This window comes from Lactuca sativa, chromosome 2, assembly GCF_002870075.4.
Source record: "Lactuca sativa cultivar Salinas chromosome 2, Lsat_Salinas_v11, whole genome shotgun sequence".
NCBI lineage: Eukaryota > Viridiplantae > Streptophyta > Magnoliopsida > Asterales > Asteraceae > Lactuca > Lactuca sativa.
The window spans coordinates 26,990,080-27,007,698 of NC_056624.2; the positions used below are offsets into that span (position 1 = coordinate 26,990,080).

The 17,619-nt window shown below is 37.1% G+C and overlaps 2 protein-coding genes across 2 annotated transcripts; one reads left to right on the top strand and one right to left on the bottom strand.

Annotated features, from left to right (window-relative positions):
- Window positions 1-7,424: 7,424 nt before the first annotated feature.
- LOC111917861 (chaperone protein dnaJ 11, chloroplastic) lies at window positions 7,425-8,178 on the top strand. The gene has a single exon (XM_023913495.3). It carries the CDS (start codon window positions 7,509-7,511, stop codon window positions 7,971-7,973), a length of 465 nt encoding a protein of 154 aa, XP_023769263.1. The 5' UTR covers window positions 7,425-7,508; the 3' UTR covers window positions 7,974-8,178.
- Window positions 8,179-9,006: 828 nt separating this feature from the next.
- On the bottom strand, window positions 9,007-9,435 carry LOC111917854 (uncharacterized). Its single transcript, XM_023913489.1, has one exon. It carries the CDS (start codon window positions 9,433-9,435, stop codon window positions 9,007-9,009), a length of 429 nt encoding a protein of 142 aa, XP_023769257.1.
- Between the last annotated feature and the right edge of the window lie 8,184 nt (window positions 9,436-17,619).

The following is a 17,619-nucleotide window of genomic DNA, read 5'->3' on the forward strand; positions in this document are numbered from 1 at the left end:
CCACCAGAACTCCTTTGACTGAACATTAGATTTTCTCGGAAATCCTTCCACGTCTCGAGATCCCATCAGAACTCCTTCCACATCACGAGATCTAGCTGAAAAACTTATAGATCTGAAGAAGGAAATTGTAGATCTAGTGTCAAAAATCATAGATCTGGAGGTGGATCTCGTAGATCGGTGGTGGAGACATCGTCACTGGTGGTGGTGGTGGTGAAGCTGCCGTCACCGGTGGTGGCGATGGTGCAACAAGCGATGAGAGTGGTGGTGTTCATCAGATTGGTGGTTGAAGGATATAAATGAAGGTTTTTGCTCTAAATGTTAAAAAGGAAGTTGAAGTTAATAAGTTTTAGATGCATCGGGTAATGGTTCTTAAGGTTCTTATTCTTTTTTGGTTCTCATTTGAACCTTTACCTATATATATATATATATATATATATATATATATATATATATATATATATATATATATATATATATATATATAACTAGGTTCAGGTGTTTAAAGTAATTATTGTGTTATTGTATGCATAAATGTGGGCCAATCAAAATTAAATAAAAAATTAAATAATTAAATAAATAAATAAGAGTAATTTAGTAATTTAATTAATAACTTCCACAAATACCCCCTATAATCTTAGTAGTTACATTGACTTTTAACCTAATTTCTTCTATTTTTATTTACGGCCGTTCTTATTCATTCATCATTCTAAAAGACCCTATTCGGCCTAATTCTTTCCCTACAAATATTTCATCGGCACCTTCAAAGTCAAAGATCTTAATTCGTCTTGACATTGGCGGTGTAAATGTATAATTGTTGCAGAGTTTGGAATGTGGTTTCGGGCTCGACAAAGCATAGGCGTTATTCTTATATGTAAGGCTAGAATCTTCACAATTTCTTTTGCATTCCTCCTTTTAGTTTTTTTTTCTCCTTGTTTGTACGTCCAAAAGTTTAAACAGAAAAACGTTTTTTTTGTGTTTTTTTACTTGGAATCAAACAGGAAGCATAACAATTTTAATTTTTGCTTCTATAATTGCGAATTTCGATTCCTTCACAGGAAAAAAAATCATTTTTTTCTTTATTCATAATAATGAGCAATAACCAAAAAATTACACCTCATTTTTTCTTGACATTTTATTTACTTTCATTAGATCTAGAAGCTTTTATTGTAATCTATATGTCAATTCTAAACTGTTTATGGAGTTTTTGGCTTGTGGCTATTGGAGGATATCGTCTATTTTGAGATTTAAAGCTTAAAATTCAACCATATTTTCAAAATTCTATTGGAATTGAATCACGAATTCCAATTCTGTTGGAATGAAATCATGAATTTTAATTCAGTTGGAATGTAGTATGTATATTTTCTCACTGATTTAGTATTTTCTACAATTATTGGTTATTGGTTTTGGTGCAATTCACAAGTCTACATATTTTTCCAAAGGAATTTAGTTTTTTTATTTTTTATTTGTTAATGCATTATTAGAATCTAAACTATAATATGGTTTTGTTTTCACAGAAGTTGATGCTTGAAAAACGGACCATAAAATTGAAAATGATTCTAAGCAACATTATTCTTTTAGAATTTATTAGTGTCGTTAGATTTTCATGTTTTCTTTTCCGTTTTGAAAGTTTTTTTAGTTTTATTCTTTAACAATAAATGTAATTCTTAACAATTGTTACCCGTATTCTATAAAAAAATAATGTATTTTTTGTTTTTATTCTTCAATTGATTGTTCAAGAATTTGTTATTCCACAAGAAGTTTTTAAAGTCATGATCAAGAAATAGGTTCAGGAATTTGTTATTCCAAGGGATATGGTCCCAGGGCCATAAACTCCTAAAAGGAGTTATATAATGCCCTAAACTCTTCCATAAACCAAGCCATTAAGTAGAAATGCTTCTTAGAGTCTTGTAGAGCATCAAACACAACATGGTCACCTAAGTATGAGCTTACGGCCGTAAACTCATGAGTTTACGACCGTAAACTCATTTGGTAGTGTCATTAGGGCCGTGAACTTTATGGTGGAGTTTTCCTTGAGCCCTACACATAATAGCTTCCCCTACAAACACTTAGATGCAATCCTAGAGGCTAATAACACTTGATAAAGGTGTTTAGCATGTCCTAGGTTGTCTTGACTTGTTTATTAGTTGTTTTTAGACTAACTTGTTACATATATGTGATATTATATGTTAACTAGGATCATAGAGTGTGTTCAAGACTTCACTTGACACCTAGCAGTCCTACCTCTTCAGTTCATCCGTATTACCCACAACAGGTGAGTTCATACCCCTTAATCAATGTTTTAAATGTTTTATAATGTTTTATGGGGGGGGGATACAAGTAGAATCATGATAGTTATTATATCAATCACATGTGATTAATAAGCAACATTCAAATGATTTACTACACATTAGCTGTTTTACCAAACAGTTGTTATTCAAAGGATTTTCATATACGTTTTATATGTTTAAAACTCCTGATTTAATTGATACACTGTATGTTTCATTTCAAACTCATTTACAATTGTGTTTCAAACAAATGTTTCTTTGTATTTAAAACTGTTTTGTTAGATTAATACTTCCAACCCGTTTTATAGATTGACATCAAGTCGATCTTTTCTTAGATAGTAATCTTGTTCAAAGGTTTTATAAAACTTATTTTATGCTTTTATATTATCAATTTTATGCCTATATATGTATAGTTATATAAGAAATGTTTAAAAGACTTAGGAAGCCTATCCACCCTATTTCCTTTTCGCGCTTGAGATGTGGTCTGGTAGGATATCGGGTATCCGTCCGAAGGTTGTTTAAATATTAGTTATATATCATGTGTACATATATAGTCATAAAGGTTCTTCCAGTTCAGTTCAATACCCTTAGGTAGCAAGGGTACACATCCATGTTCATACGTACCAGTTACATTACTAGTAAGCTACCATATGGGTAGTTTAGGAAGATACTAGGACTATTACTAGAACGGGATATCATACAATGAGTCAGTTCATTCATGAGTCAATACTTGCTAGATAGAGAGAACATACATTACAGCTAGTACACACAGTATATTACTATACATGCTAGATAGAGAGAGAACACACGTTATAGCTAGCACACGCAGAACATTACAGTACATTACTATACTATTACATAGATATGTTTTACAAGAATACGCTTACATGAGTACGTTTACATGGGTGTGGTTGCATATACTTTGATAGGACAGACATCACTAGGTGCTATAGCATAGAACAAGTTCATGATCTAACTATACCGATGAATCACAACGCATTGTGATAGTTATATCGAGTATACATGATCATAGTAATGTGGATGTTCACGGCTTGCATACAGGCAGGGGTCGTGTAAAGGTCCCAAAATCCCTTTGACAGGGGAGCGTTTAGCCTGGGATCTAGCCATCACATTAGGCCTTATCCCTCAAATAAGGCAATAGGAGTACAGAGGTAGTCACTTATTACAAATACTACAGTACTTGCGAGATTACCCTAGACTTAAGGTAATTAGTACGGTTGTAGTTCGACACTACACCATAGTACTATTTCATTTTCCCATTACATTCACTTCGTGAACATTCACACGACGCACGGTAATGTAGAAACTATATTTTTGGTTAATGATTGTCAGAATTGGGAAAATACACACTCTTACAAGAGCCACACACATAGACACTAGATGCCTTGGTAGAAGGATACGATTAGTAGGAAACATAGGGCTTCCTAGGATCATTCATATACATACAAATACTTACAGTTCATACACATATAAATACTTACATACAAATTAAGACACTAAAATACTTATGATCTCACCAGCTTTAAAGCTGATACTCGCTTTCAAAATAACTTGTATCCTCAGGTCAACCATAGACAGGTACCGATGCAAGGTTCAGAGAAGATGGTGCTCGTTCAAGACGCATCTTTCATTTTGATTTATGCTTTAGTGTTTATCAAAATTTGACAGAACACACTTGTATTAAAATTATATTATTAATGCAATGGATGATGTTGTTGCTTGTTTACTTGTGACAACCCGATATTTCAAGACGATATGATGGAACGCAAGTCAAATTTAGGTCAAAATTTAACTTTCCTAAAATCTTATTTGGGTTAAATAAAGTAGTAGGAATCGTATCAAGGTTTCCAAGCATATAAAGAACCCTAAAATCCGAGTTATAACGAAGAAGTTATGACCAACCGAAGATTCTCGGCAAAACCGGCATCAGCGATTAAACGAAAAACGCGAAATTTCGATGCAATAGTTTTTAGCCTTAAGTATCTAAATGAAAGTTATAGACAACCTCAATCTATGATCGTACATAAAAAGAACGTCCAAATCTGACTTCGGATGTGAAAGTTATGAATTTTTGAAGAAATTCATTAATCACGTCATTTTATTAAATAAATAATAAAAATAATTTCGGAATTTGCCAACGGATTCTAAACAAAAGTTGTAGATCTTGGTCTCACCTTCGCGTGGATATAAAGAACGTCAAAAACGGAGTTCGTATGAGGGAGATATGAATTTTAGAAGTTTATTTAAAATAAATATAAATTTAATTATAAACTCCCGGTATTATCCGAAGGGGAGTCATCGGATAGGACCGAAGTACGCCCTGCATACCTTCGTACGCCCCGCGTACTCAGATCAAGGGCCTCGGATCGTCCACGTCGCCTATGCGAAGCTTCCAACCCGCCCGTCCGACCCGCCGCCCGTCGACCCGCCGTCCCATCCGAAGTGCGTAAGCGATGACGTCGCGTACGCGCTGCGTACGAGCGTACGCCCCGCGTACCGAGGCGGTTCAGCCTCCCTATAAATAAGATGCGAGGGTCTCCGGGAAATTTGCTCAATTCTCTTCTTTTCTCTTGCGTTTTGCCTCGTTTTCCGTGCCCATTCAAACCCGAAGCTCTGGCCTTTTTGCTCAAGTCCCGAGGGTCGATTTTACTCCCGAGATTCCCGAGAATCCCGAGAAAAATCCGTTTCCCAAGACGAAACTCTGCCCGGTTTTCCATCTCGCTATCTTCAAACTTTCAAGTGAGTTCATACCCCTACAACCACACTTTAAATGCTTTTTAAATGCTTTTGAAACACTTTTAAGGGGGGAATACAAGTAAACACACAACTAAAATCGTGTGAAACATCGATCTTTTTATATACTTTTCATACTGTTGTTTTAAACTATCTTATGAAGTTATTATCATGCAAAACACCTCACAACACAACTTTACCCTCTTGGGATACAATATGTTTCATAAATAGAAATAGGTTTTATTTATACGTTTGCATACTACATCATATCAAGAGTAACCATTTCAAATATAACATGATGCTTTTACAAGAAAACTCAACTCATCATCACGTTTTTGTAACACGGTAGAAAACGAAATCATTTCATACGAACGATTTTCATCATATTACTCGTGAACTTGTTGTTAGCAATCATGTGATGGCATATGGCTTTGTTTGTACCAAACGAAAGTCCTCACCTATAACCAGAGTCTCCTGGAGGGAGAGCGTGACAAGTGTGTATAGATCTATACGGGGCTGACAACTCCGCACCCTGACTGTTAGCTACAGTCCGTCATTTGGGGTGACAAACGTCAACATTAGGTACTGCGTCTAGTATGGTTATGAGGAACTCACAACACGCGGAAACAATGACTCATGCACGTAGTAATACTTAACTCAATCATGCTCGAGGGGTAATAACTATATTCTAGGGTATTATCGGCATGATCAAAACTCAGATTAAAACACTTCCACAACTAGTTTTACTTAACAATAAGACTGCACCTCACTTTTAGGAAAATAAGGGATTTTCCTGGTTCAAATACATTCATTTTGTACAATAACGATTTACAACATCATTCTTTTGAGCATGTCATAGTTTCTTATAGCTTACAGTCTTGGTCATTTGAGACTGCATTTCACTTTTAGGAAAATAAGGGATTTTCCTGGTTCAAATACATATAGTACATACAAAAATCTTTCAAACTCATTTCATACATCTAATAGGAAATAAGGGATTTTCTGAAAAACATACAAGCACTTTCGAATGGCATACATTTTCTCAAAACACCACTTATGAACTCACCAACTTAAATGTTGACACTTTTTATTTGAAATAACTTGTATTCTCAGGAAACCGCTAGACCAGGTAGCAACTACTTTTGAAGACTAACGCGCTGGCGTTAGTAACATATTTTGGATCACCATATTGTATTTGATTTATTTTGCAAACATGTAACATATACAATCATGTAAACTTTTCAAATATATTTATATTATGGTGGTGTGTACTTTCTTTACTATTCAATTGTTATGATATTTGACATGACGTCCTCCGCCCCCGAACGTTTCCGTCGTTCTGGTTTGGGGGTGTGACATTACTACTTTTCATTGTTGTGATACTGTACATGACGTCCTCCGCCCCAGAACGTTTCCGCCGTTCATGGTTTTGGGGCGTGACAATATATATATTCAATCACAATGTGTTGTGATGAAAACTAGAAATTGAGAAATCAAAAGCCCACTACAACCACCTACTCTAGTGTTCTTGTTTTTCATGTGAAACCACATAAATGGAAATGTTTGAAACCCAATCGATAAGAATCCTAGAAATTGGCCCTGGTCTCGAACACAAAGATGGATGTTCGTGATTCGTGAATATGAAGAAGATTGATGATGCAAAATCTACGTTTGAAACCATGCTCAACAAAAATACATTGTTAGACCATCCGTTATACCCACCACTAACCACTATAGTGGTGGGTGCCACATCATCACCACTAACCACCACTAAAAGGTTGGTATACTCACCACTATATCTCTTATTTTTTGATTTTAAATAAAAAAATATATATACATTTTATTGAAGAGAGAGATAGAGACAAGAAGAGAGAAGAAATGAGAAGAAGAAATCTGATTGAGCGTGCTCTTCCGTTCTCCCCACCACAAAGAACAACGACCACTAAGAACCACAAAGATTCGGGGTGGTATGCACTAACCACGGTCGTGACCACATAGACCACGACCCATTTCGTGGTATGCATACCAGACGGTTTAAGAGCTTTCCAACGAAAAAGAAAAACTTACGGACAAAACGTATAAATTATCCTAACCACAGAGAGTATTCCTTTAAAAATTATTCAGTTTTACTCTAAAAATTATCCTAACCACAGGGAGTATTCGTGTAATTTACACTAAAAATTATTCAGTTTTGAATAAAATATTAAAGTCGTTTGTTTTTTTAAACCATTGTTCCTTCCTTCTAGACGTTTGAGAAAAGTATCCGCCGTTGTTTGCCGGTAGTGATTCCTGTGGTCCCCGACCACGGATTGTTTGCTGGCTCCTTTAATTTATTTGTGGAAATGAGTAACTCTCCTTTTCAGTTCCAACTCACAAACACGTATTCATCCCCAAATCTCCTCTTATAAATCCACTACACAAAATCCATATCTAAAAAACTCACAACGCAAACAATCTCTTCACATATCAATGGCTATTTCGACTACATCTGCATCTTCCTTCTTTACTTCCCCTAATTTCTCCCTCAATTTAAACTCATCGTCAAAATCGAGTTCAAACTCCGTCAACTTCCGAAGAGCTCCGATTTCAGCTGCTTACGCCACCGCTGAGAAAACGGAGACTATCAGATCATTACGTAATAGCCCTCCTTCCTCATTGTATGAAGTGCTCGGAGTTCGAATCGGGGCTGATACACAGGAGGTGAAAGCGGCGTATCGGAGATTAGCGAGAGTTTTGCATCCTGATGTCGGAAGGAGTGATTCGTCGGCTGATGAGTTCATGAAAGTGCATTCAGCTTATGCTACGCTGACAGATCCGGCGAAACGAGCGGATTACGATCGAACTCTGGTGCAGAGACGCGCGGGTGTTTCGTCTCCGGTGAGTTTTTCCGGTGGATACAGGAGTCGAAGATGGGAGACGGACCAGTGTTGGTAGAAATTGCTCTCCCTTGAAATTCGATCGACGTTTTAGAGATCTTGAGCTTGTAAATATGGAATCTTTCAATACTTTGGCTAGATTTTAAGCCATATCCCATAGCATTGAAATATTTGATCTTAGGGTTTTTGTTTATGATTTTGTTAATTTTGTAGATAAATTATTATTTTTAAGTCAAACACGACATTAGGTATTGTTAATCCAATCTGATTCAAATTTTTTATGACAGTTTAATTTTATAAAATACCAAGAATAGTGAATGGGACTGCCGACTTAAAAGGAAAAAATAAAAAATACATTAAGAGATATTTTCTTTAATGACAAAAGGAAAAAATAAAAAAATACATGTTACTATTCTTCTACGTTTCACCACGAATTTTCTTTTTATAATATTGCCGACTAAATTAAGAAATATTTGATTTTCAATAAATTAGTTATTCATAATTTGATAACAAGAAATATCCCCTCTAAACTTTCTAGATGATGCTATTTCCTTTGGATCTTGGTCCATGAAAAATGCCCAAAACCTCATTCAAATTCTCAAATGTTATGAGATTTCATCTAGGCTCAAGGTCAATCACCTAAAAAGAAATTTGTTCGATCTCGTCCTCTTTGAAGTTAAGAGTTTAAGGCCTCGTTTGTTTTTCTACAAAAATACTTTTTGAACATTTTTCCCTTCTGGCGGGTAGACGTTTTGCAAGTGTACGTCTTCTTCCGCAAACTTGGAAAAAGACAAAAGACATTTAACCACTTCCAAAACAAACTTCACCTAAGTCTTTTTGGAGACATATGTGGAATCAAGAGTAGTTTATGAATAGAATAGATTTGTTATTCTAAAAAAAAATTCATTAGTCATCACTAATAAAAATATTACCCACTAAACTTTTTTTTTTTTTTTTGAAGCAGCAAACGAAAAGATATATTAATAAAAAACGTTGCACTTAGCAAGAAGCTAAGGAGCAAATTACAGAGTATATCAGTTCAAAGAGACAATTACATAAGAGAATTACATAGAGAGAAATGGTGAGATGCTTCACTCCGCCCAATTCCCACATCCGAGCTTACTTCTATGTTTGCACCATAAGTAAGAACGAGAAATAATATCGTCTGCCACCTTTGTGTGAGATGTTTTCAGTTCCTTGAATACTCGGTTGTTTCTTGCCTTCCAGATGTTCCAAAATAAACAGAATACAATGGAGTTGAAGAGATCTCGCTTCTTTGGGCAGTTCCCCCATTCTGCTGCAAAGTCGATGATCTCCTTAATATGAGAAAAATCTTGTGTTTTGATGCCACACCATTTGAAGATCCATTCCCGGGTCCCTTTTGCAAACTCGCATTTAACGAATACATGGTCAACAGTTTCAGGATCATTGTGACATAATTGGCACAGTTGGTTGGGGATTGAGACGCCTCTTTCAGCTAATGCTGTTGCTATTGGAATTCTAGATACGAAGCTCTCCATATGAAACATCGAACTTTCAATGGTACCATCTTATCCCAAAAAATAGGCGTACCATGTTGGGGGTTGATCTTTGCATCAATGAATTTTCGCATGATGTTTACAGAATAAGATCCATCCGAGTTTAGCGTAAACCTGAAATCGAAGGGGGATTAGGGTGGGATCTCCATAGAGCCGATACATGAATATAACTGCCAAAGCTCAATTAAGGTTGCGCCATCATTTGGGTCCCGATTCCAGTTCTAGTTGAATCCCGAGGCTGACAGTCTCTCATCTAACCTGCATGACTTTTCCTTTTCTCTCTTGTAAAGGTTCGGGAACCGATCTTGAAAAGGGGAATTACCACACCAAGTGTCCTTCCAGAAGAGAATATTAGAACCACGTCTGGGGGTCAACTTGAATAATGTTTTCCGGTCAATGCTCAACTCATCTAAGTGACAAATCGCCTTCTTTATGTTGCACCAGGCCCCTGCCAATGTTTTCCTAGCAATACACGTTGCCGGTTTCTTTTTTAGATCATGAAGACTTATTATCGCCTCACTCCAAAGTTGGTCTCGTTCGTTTCGTACCCTCCACCACCACTTTGTAAGTAGAGATATATTCTGAGCTTTTAGCGACCCAACCCCCAGGCCTCCCACCTTTTTTTTCTGCAGTTACCTTGGACCAGTCCACCCAGTGTAATTTATTTTTTTCTTGCCCGCCTCCCCATAAGAATCTGCGCCTTAATTTTTCGAGAAGGTCAAGAATACCTTGTGGCGCTTTAAACAGGGACATATAGTAGGTTGGGAGGCTATTTAGAACCGATTTTATTAGGGTAAGGTGCCCACCAAATGAAAGAGATTTGGCTTTCCAGGTTGATAGTTTTGATTTAAATTTATCCACTATAGGCTGCCAATTTTTCTTTAGTGCCATATTTGCCCCAATTGGAACCCCCAGGTAGGTGAATGGGAATGTACCCACTGTGCACCCCAGGAATCTTGCCATACGTTGAACCTCCTGAGAAGAGACTCTTATGCCAAAGAGTCTGGATTTGAGGAAATTAACTTTGAGCCCAGATGAAATATGAAAACATCTGAGAATCCGAGATAAGTTCTTGATGCTATCGCTGCACCATTCACCTGCAAAAATAGCATCATCTGCATAGAACAGATGAGAGAGTCTTGGACCACCATTCGGGAGTTTGATACCTTTGATTAACTTTTTACTGCAGGCATTGTTGATTGAAATGTTCAAGCCTTCCATTGCAATTATGAAAAGAAAAGGCGATAGAGGATCACCCTGTCGGACACCTCGTGAGATGGGAAATTCTGTTGTTGGGGATCCGTTAACAAGTACTGAAGCCATTGATGATGCGAGACATCCCCTGATCCAAGTTCTCCATTTAGAGCCAAACCCATTTGCATCATAATTGAGTCTAAATAGTTCCAGTTAATACAATCGAAAGCTTTTTCAAAATCGATTTTGAGGAGGAATAATTTTTTCTTAAACTGCTTCGCCCACGAGAAGATTTCATTGATTATAAGGGGAGCATCAAGAATGTTTCTACCAGGCACAAAAGCTGATTGAATATCACTGATTACAGATCCAATTACTGATTTTAGCCTTATGGCAAGAACTTTGGCGATCATCTTGTACATACACCCGATAAGGCTGATCGGTCTATAATCTGCAAGAGAAATTGGGTCACTAACTTTGGGGATCAAAGTTATAAAAGACGGGTTGCATCCTTTTGCCAAATGTGCGTTTTGCTCAAAGTATTTGACAAAATTGATGATATCCTCAGACATTAGATCCCAGTTTTCTTTTATGATTTTGAAGGTGATGCCATCGGGCCCCAGAGATTTATCGCCACCGCAACTCCACACTGCATTTTTTATTTCCTCAGGGGTAATGGCGAGTTCCAGTGACTGTTGTTGGTCTATAGATAGTTGCTTGAAGAGCGGGCTAATTAGTAAGGGGCGTACTGGCCAATTTTCTTTGAATTTACTGGCGAAGAACTGGAGTGCTTCCAGTTTTATTAACTCGGGGTTTACCTCCCAGGACCCATTGATCAGGAGACCATGAATTTTATTTTTCCTGTTTGCATTTGCTAGCGAGCCATGAAAGAAGCGGGAATTCTCGTCCCCGTCAGTCAACCATTTGATTTTCGCCCTCTGCTGGAGGTCGAGTTTGACAATGTGTTCCAGTTCCAGAAGTTTAGCTTTATCCTCCCGCCATGTTATCTTTTCAGATTCTGAGATGCATCTGGTCTCTGTAGTTCTTTCCATGTCATTCACCCTGGACCTTAAATTGGTTAAAGACCCATGACCATTTTTGGAGTCATCCTTCTTCCATTTTCGAATTTGATTTTTTACGTGTTTTAATTTTGCTTTGAGAATGATATCAGGAGTGCCATATCCGTGAAAGCAAGTCCAAGATTTAGTAAATTCTTTGCGAAATTCATCATTGAGGATCCACAAATTAAAAAACCGAAATGGTGGGGGCCCAAAATCTGCTATTGATGGTTTTAAAACAATCGGGGAGTGATCAGAGTGTAACCTTGGCAGAGCCGTGACACTAGAAGATGGTTGAGAACAGATGAAATTTGAGCAGACAAGGAACCGGTCAATTTTGCTAAATTTGTGCCCTTCCTCCTTGTAATAAGTGTATTTTAAGCCACCCATTTTAAGTTCCTTTAATCCAGCGTTGGCAATAAACTGGTTAAAATCTGCGGCGGTGTATTTGCAGAAGGCTGAATTGAACCTTTCATCACTCCTGCGGACTGCGTTGAAGTCGCCAAAAAACACCCAGATCCCGTCAAAGTTCTTGATGTGTAGAAGTTCCTCCCATAATTTCCTCTTGTCAGTGATTGATTGCGGGGCATATACATTAACAAGAGTGGTGTTTCCTGGAATACCCATCCATTTGCCGGATATTGCTAGGAAGTACCTGGAGGAGACAACATTTGATTTGAGGAAAGATTTTGGATCCCACATACAGAGTAGACCACCAGATTTCCCTTGTGGAAGTACAATTTCGAATTCCACATATATGTTACCCCAACATCCTGTGACATCGTCTCTTGATAAGTTAGCGACATGAGTTTCTTGTACCCCAATGAAATCAATTTTGTGTTTAATTCTAAGTTCCTTGATCCAGTCAATTTTTCGAGACTCACTCATCCCCCTAATGTTGATGCTTAGTAAATTCATTTGTATATGTGAATAACACCTTCACCATTAGCTTCCATCTCCAAGACATCTTCCAAAATTCCAATGTTATCCTCCCCAATCTGGAATCCAACTTCGTTCCCAATTTTTAAAATGCTTGAAATTTCGTTTGAGGAGGAGCATATATCTGCGGAATCGCCATTGTTGCTTGCAACCGGGAGTGTAACATTTAGGTCAATGGATTTATCAGGATCTGGCGAAAGATGGTTGTATGGCTGGGGTTCAAAGTCGAGAGTACGAGAGACAGATGTTATGAGATAGGAATTGGGGATAAGGTGGGTGAGTTTCCTTTTCTTAAACTGAGAGTTAATGTATTTGGAATTGGAATGCAACATATGGACTACCGAATTGGATTGGGAGTTATCCATTGGACTGTAAAATTTACCTGGAGAGGGTGGGTCATAAGGCCCATTGTTTGAATGAGAGGACTTTGACCGACCCGGAGTTGGGACTGCCCCTTCCTCAGACGGATTGACTTCTGCATTTAATTATTCTCTCTCACTTCGACCTTTCGAGATCTCTCCCATACCCGCCAGCTGATTCCGGTCTCCGATGGCTATTCCGGTGGCAATTTCGTGAGTCTCAGAACCTTTCATGTTAATCTCACCGTCTTCAAGCCCTTCCATCGTGTCCCGGTTAATCCATGTTTCTGAGATACCTTCGTCTCCTGAATCTTCCCCAGAGCTGTCGCCTTGTTCATTCATGGCATCATCATTCTCAGAGTCACTAAATTCAGACAAAGGGGCTTCTGGGAAGCTTCTATCAAGGAATGGTTCCCATTTGTTTTCACACTCTCTGACGCTAACATGGAACTGCTTTCCGCTGAAGATTGTGACCACTTCTTCGTTTACAAATTTCCACGAATTTGTAAGGATAGTTGCGAAACATGAGGAAAGATCCACCGAGTGCCAATTATGACCTTCAACTTCAAGTACCTTCCCAAACTTGCAGGCAATTTCAGAGATATTCTCATCAGATCTCAGATAAAGCGGTATCCCCAAGATTTTGATTCTGGCCAGCCTATCGTTGGTTTGATCATCAACAAAATCCAATTTTGAGCCATTTAATCCAACTGCTCCATTTTTGGGGATCAGCCATGAAAGACTCCGCTTTTCCCTGTTGGAAAAATTTTAGTATGATCTTAAGTCCCCCTGCATAGTGTACTCTTGCTGGGATACTCTCTTCGGCATTTAGGAGAGCATGTATATTGTTGAGGAGCCTCAATTCCTTGACTTCTCTAATAAGACAGGTACTGTCACATGAGTCAATCATAGGAGATCGCTTCAGTTGTATCTCCTGGGTTTTCACAGATTCGGACTTCCCAAGACTCCCAGTAACAACATCGGCAAAAGTTTTCCCAGTACTAATGTTGCTACGTTTAATGATTGGAACTGGCATCCGTCTAGGGTGGTAAGAGCTTGGAGGGTGTATTTGTTTTGGGGGCGACTTCTTCTCATACCTTGCAATATTGACCTTTACTATACTATGCCCACATCTGACTTGATTTAGTGTAGGTACCAGGGAGTCAATGTCTTTGTGTCCAGCGTATCTGATGAATGCGAAAAACGTACCTCCTTTGTCCTTCCTCCCCGGGATGTAGATGTCCATCATTTTCCCAAAGGACTGAAAAGACTTCCTTAACATCTCTTCTGTTACATCAGACTGTAGATTTGTAATGTAAAAGGTTGTGACTGCCTTCGATTTATCACCTGGATTGTGCTTCCGGCGAACCTCCGTCCATCCATCTCCGGCCCCAAAGTGTTTAGGATACTTGCGACCGTCCATCTCCCTTTTCTGTTGACGAGGTAATCGAAAAACCGAATATATCACACTAAACTTTCTAGATGGAAATCTTCTACATTATCATTTAGAGGTCTTCTGACCCTATGTAAATTGTTCATTGGTAGTCTCAATACTTATTGTTTTCTATCTACAAGGCCCGATTAAAATGTTCAACACCTTGGAACTGATTCACATGAAGTTCTTTTGTGGAGGAAACATAGACAATCAAAAGGTGCCTTGGATTGCTTTGGACAAGATTCTCGCCTCCAATGATTGTGGGGTCTCAACATTAGTACTCTTAAAGTACAAAATCTTGATTTTCTTGGTAAATAACGATGGCGATTTAGGGTTTCTTTAAATGACTTTTGGAAGGTGTTATAAAAGCAATACATGGTCCCGAGGGCTGCTTGGATAATCAATCGAGGGCGCAAAGACATACGTTTGGATACGATAACATTTCTTCCTTTAAAGTTATGTCTTCTTATATAAGGTATTGCGATACGGCCTCCCATCCCATGCTTAATCACTTGATGGGAATGGAACAAACTTAGTATAAAACATCAACAATGATATAAAGATACCATTTAAAACTACCAACAATGTGAATTTATCGAAAGTTGTTCTTTACAACAATGGGCTTCTCTCTCAATGAGGCAAGTTTCTTATGTTAATTGGACTCTACAACTAAGTTGATCATCTATAGTACCTTGAAAAAAATATAGAGAAAACAATCTCAATTTTAGTAACAACAAAAAGGAAAAATAATATTTAAAAGAACATGAAGAAATCATTTCTATGAAAATAGAAATTGTTTTTGACTTCTTACCTACATACTTATTTAGGATAAAAGATAAAACAAAAAATCGTTTCAACTCTATTTAAACGTTTGCAACCCACATAAGCTTACCTCATATGGACTTCTTCCTTGACTCTTAACCATTTAATCAATGTTCTTTTTGTTTTTTTTCACAAAATATAAGTATTTGATTTAATCCAGTTTCTTTAACAAAGTTTGTTCTGACATCATATTTGCTATAACACCAATTCATAATTACACCATCAATCCACAAAAATCATTGCATATACAAGATGCTTCCGTTATCATGGATTCATGGGACCAAAGTACATTTTACCTTTGATTACTAACTGTTTCAAAAACCCACAAAATATACATGTAATTGACAAAAACCATATAAAGGTAGCAAGATTCAAGTGTTGTTGAAAGCCTTAGCAAACTTGCAATGACAATAAGAAAAGCAAATTAATAAACTATTTTTGCATATCAATTAGCTCACAGAATCCATCAGTTCAATCTAAATTTTTATATCACTTGGCAAATTTGCATTGATACATAAATGTTTTATAAGAACTCAATTAGTAACTAAATAAATTAATATAATTTTCATTACTTATGAATTCATTCTATAGAATTATATGTTGGATTACTTGACACAAAGGTAAACAAGAGAGGAAAAATCATTGAGAGTTAGTTACCATAACCAATAGATGGACAGACAAGTGTATGTAGTAAAGCTTTGATAATGAATCAAGCAAAATATGAGAAAAAGGGGTAGAGACACATATTCGATGAAGACTTTTGCAATCTGTGCATTATTATTGGTTAACTTTATATACTTTAAGGTCTCCTCGTCTTCTTCATTACGCTTATACCACTCAATTTGATTTTCATTTTACTCACCATATTTACGTTATAAGTATTGCCCAAGGGTTCTCTTTCTCACATGTACGTTCAGTTTCTAATAAATTCAATACTGCTACATATGCACTTGGGGCGTAAAATGAAGCCCCTCGTGAATCTGTTGCCCTGAGCCATTGCCCAAGTTGCCCATGCCCAGGGCCGAGCCTGACTTAATTTATCCAGATTGGGTATTGGAGACGCTTGTAAATTTAAAAATTGTAATATTGCCTTTGAAGATGAAGATCATATTTTCATTACTTTCCCACTTGCTAAGGAAGTTTGACGGGAGGTATGTTCTTGGTGGCACTTATATCGCCTTGTCCTTCATCCGTAGCTGAAATTCTCAAAAGCAAACAATAGTTTACTAGATCGACTCGCCTTGTGGAAGTGCACAAGGTTATCTCTTTGATCTGATCTTCATCTCTGGGTCTTTTGGTCGCATCATAGCCCTGTAATTTTCAAAGCAGCCCCCAAAACACCATCGATTATGGTAAGTGAGGTGTATATTTGCATTAGAAGCTTATGAACGTGTAAACACATGTTAAATTGAGAGATAACGAGAAGATTTTTAATTAATTTTGGTACAATAAGCATGTTTGGCAACTTTAAACTAGGCAGAAAATATGAACCAACATGAGAAGTAGACAAATTGCTTACCGTTTCCTACTTGCAGTTTGTCATCAACCTTGTATTCATCTGCATCTGCAATGTGGAGTTTCTATAGACCAAGGGACACATGTATCAAAGTACCAAGATGGATCGATTGGAATCCAACAAAACAAGTTAATCACTTCTAAAAATATTTAATGATTTTGGTAACACTCGTGGAATAAAACTATTTAAAATTGCAAACGAAATTGAACACGATATTTAACGTGGTTCGGTCTAATCTGACCTACATCCACGGGCAAACGAGCGAGATGTGATTTTATTTAACATCAAATAAAATTACAATCATACAAGGCTAAAATTGCTCTTATAACATGATCACTCACTGTAAGATATCACTTGTATTTTTGGCTGCCAAAAATTAAGGCACTGCACAAAAATTAATATCTCACTATTTTATTTGTGTATCCATTCTTAGTGATGTTATATCGCCGTGTTACATTTTACAATTGAAAGGAAAAAACATATTTATAGTATTTTGAGTCGTAAGCCTTTTCTTCCATTCACGCCCATGTTAAATTGATGAAGCCACCGTTTGAATTTTGTTAATAGTATGCCACAAAAAATTCACCTTCACATGCTTACGTTGAAAATAATTCCCATGTATTTAATGTTGTTTTTCTGAAGCCGCAACAAATTTCCTTTTTAACATGAGATTCGGTGATAGTGACATTCCCCCAACAATTCAATTCAATTGTTAATTGCCAAGTTACATTTATGGTCCTTTAGCTCTTAGGAACATGTCAATTTGTTCATGACTCCATAAATCTTAATAATCTCCCACTTGGAGGCTTGAACAACTTAGTCTTTCTCTGTCATCCAAAACTT

Excerpts from the sequence above, each read along its gene's own strand:
- LOC111917861 (XM_023913495.3), top strand. The coding sequence starts at position 7,509 with ATGGCTATTTCGACTACATCTGCATCTTCCTTCTTTACTTCCCCTAAT.
- LOC111917854 (XM_023913489.1), bottom strand. The coding sequence starts at position 9,435 with ATGGAGAGCTTCGTATCTAGAATTCCAATAGCAACAGCATTAGCTGAA.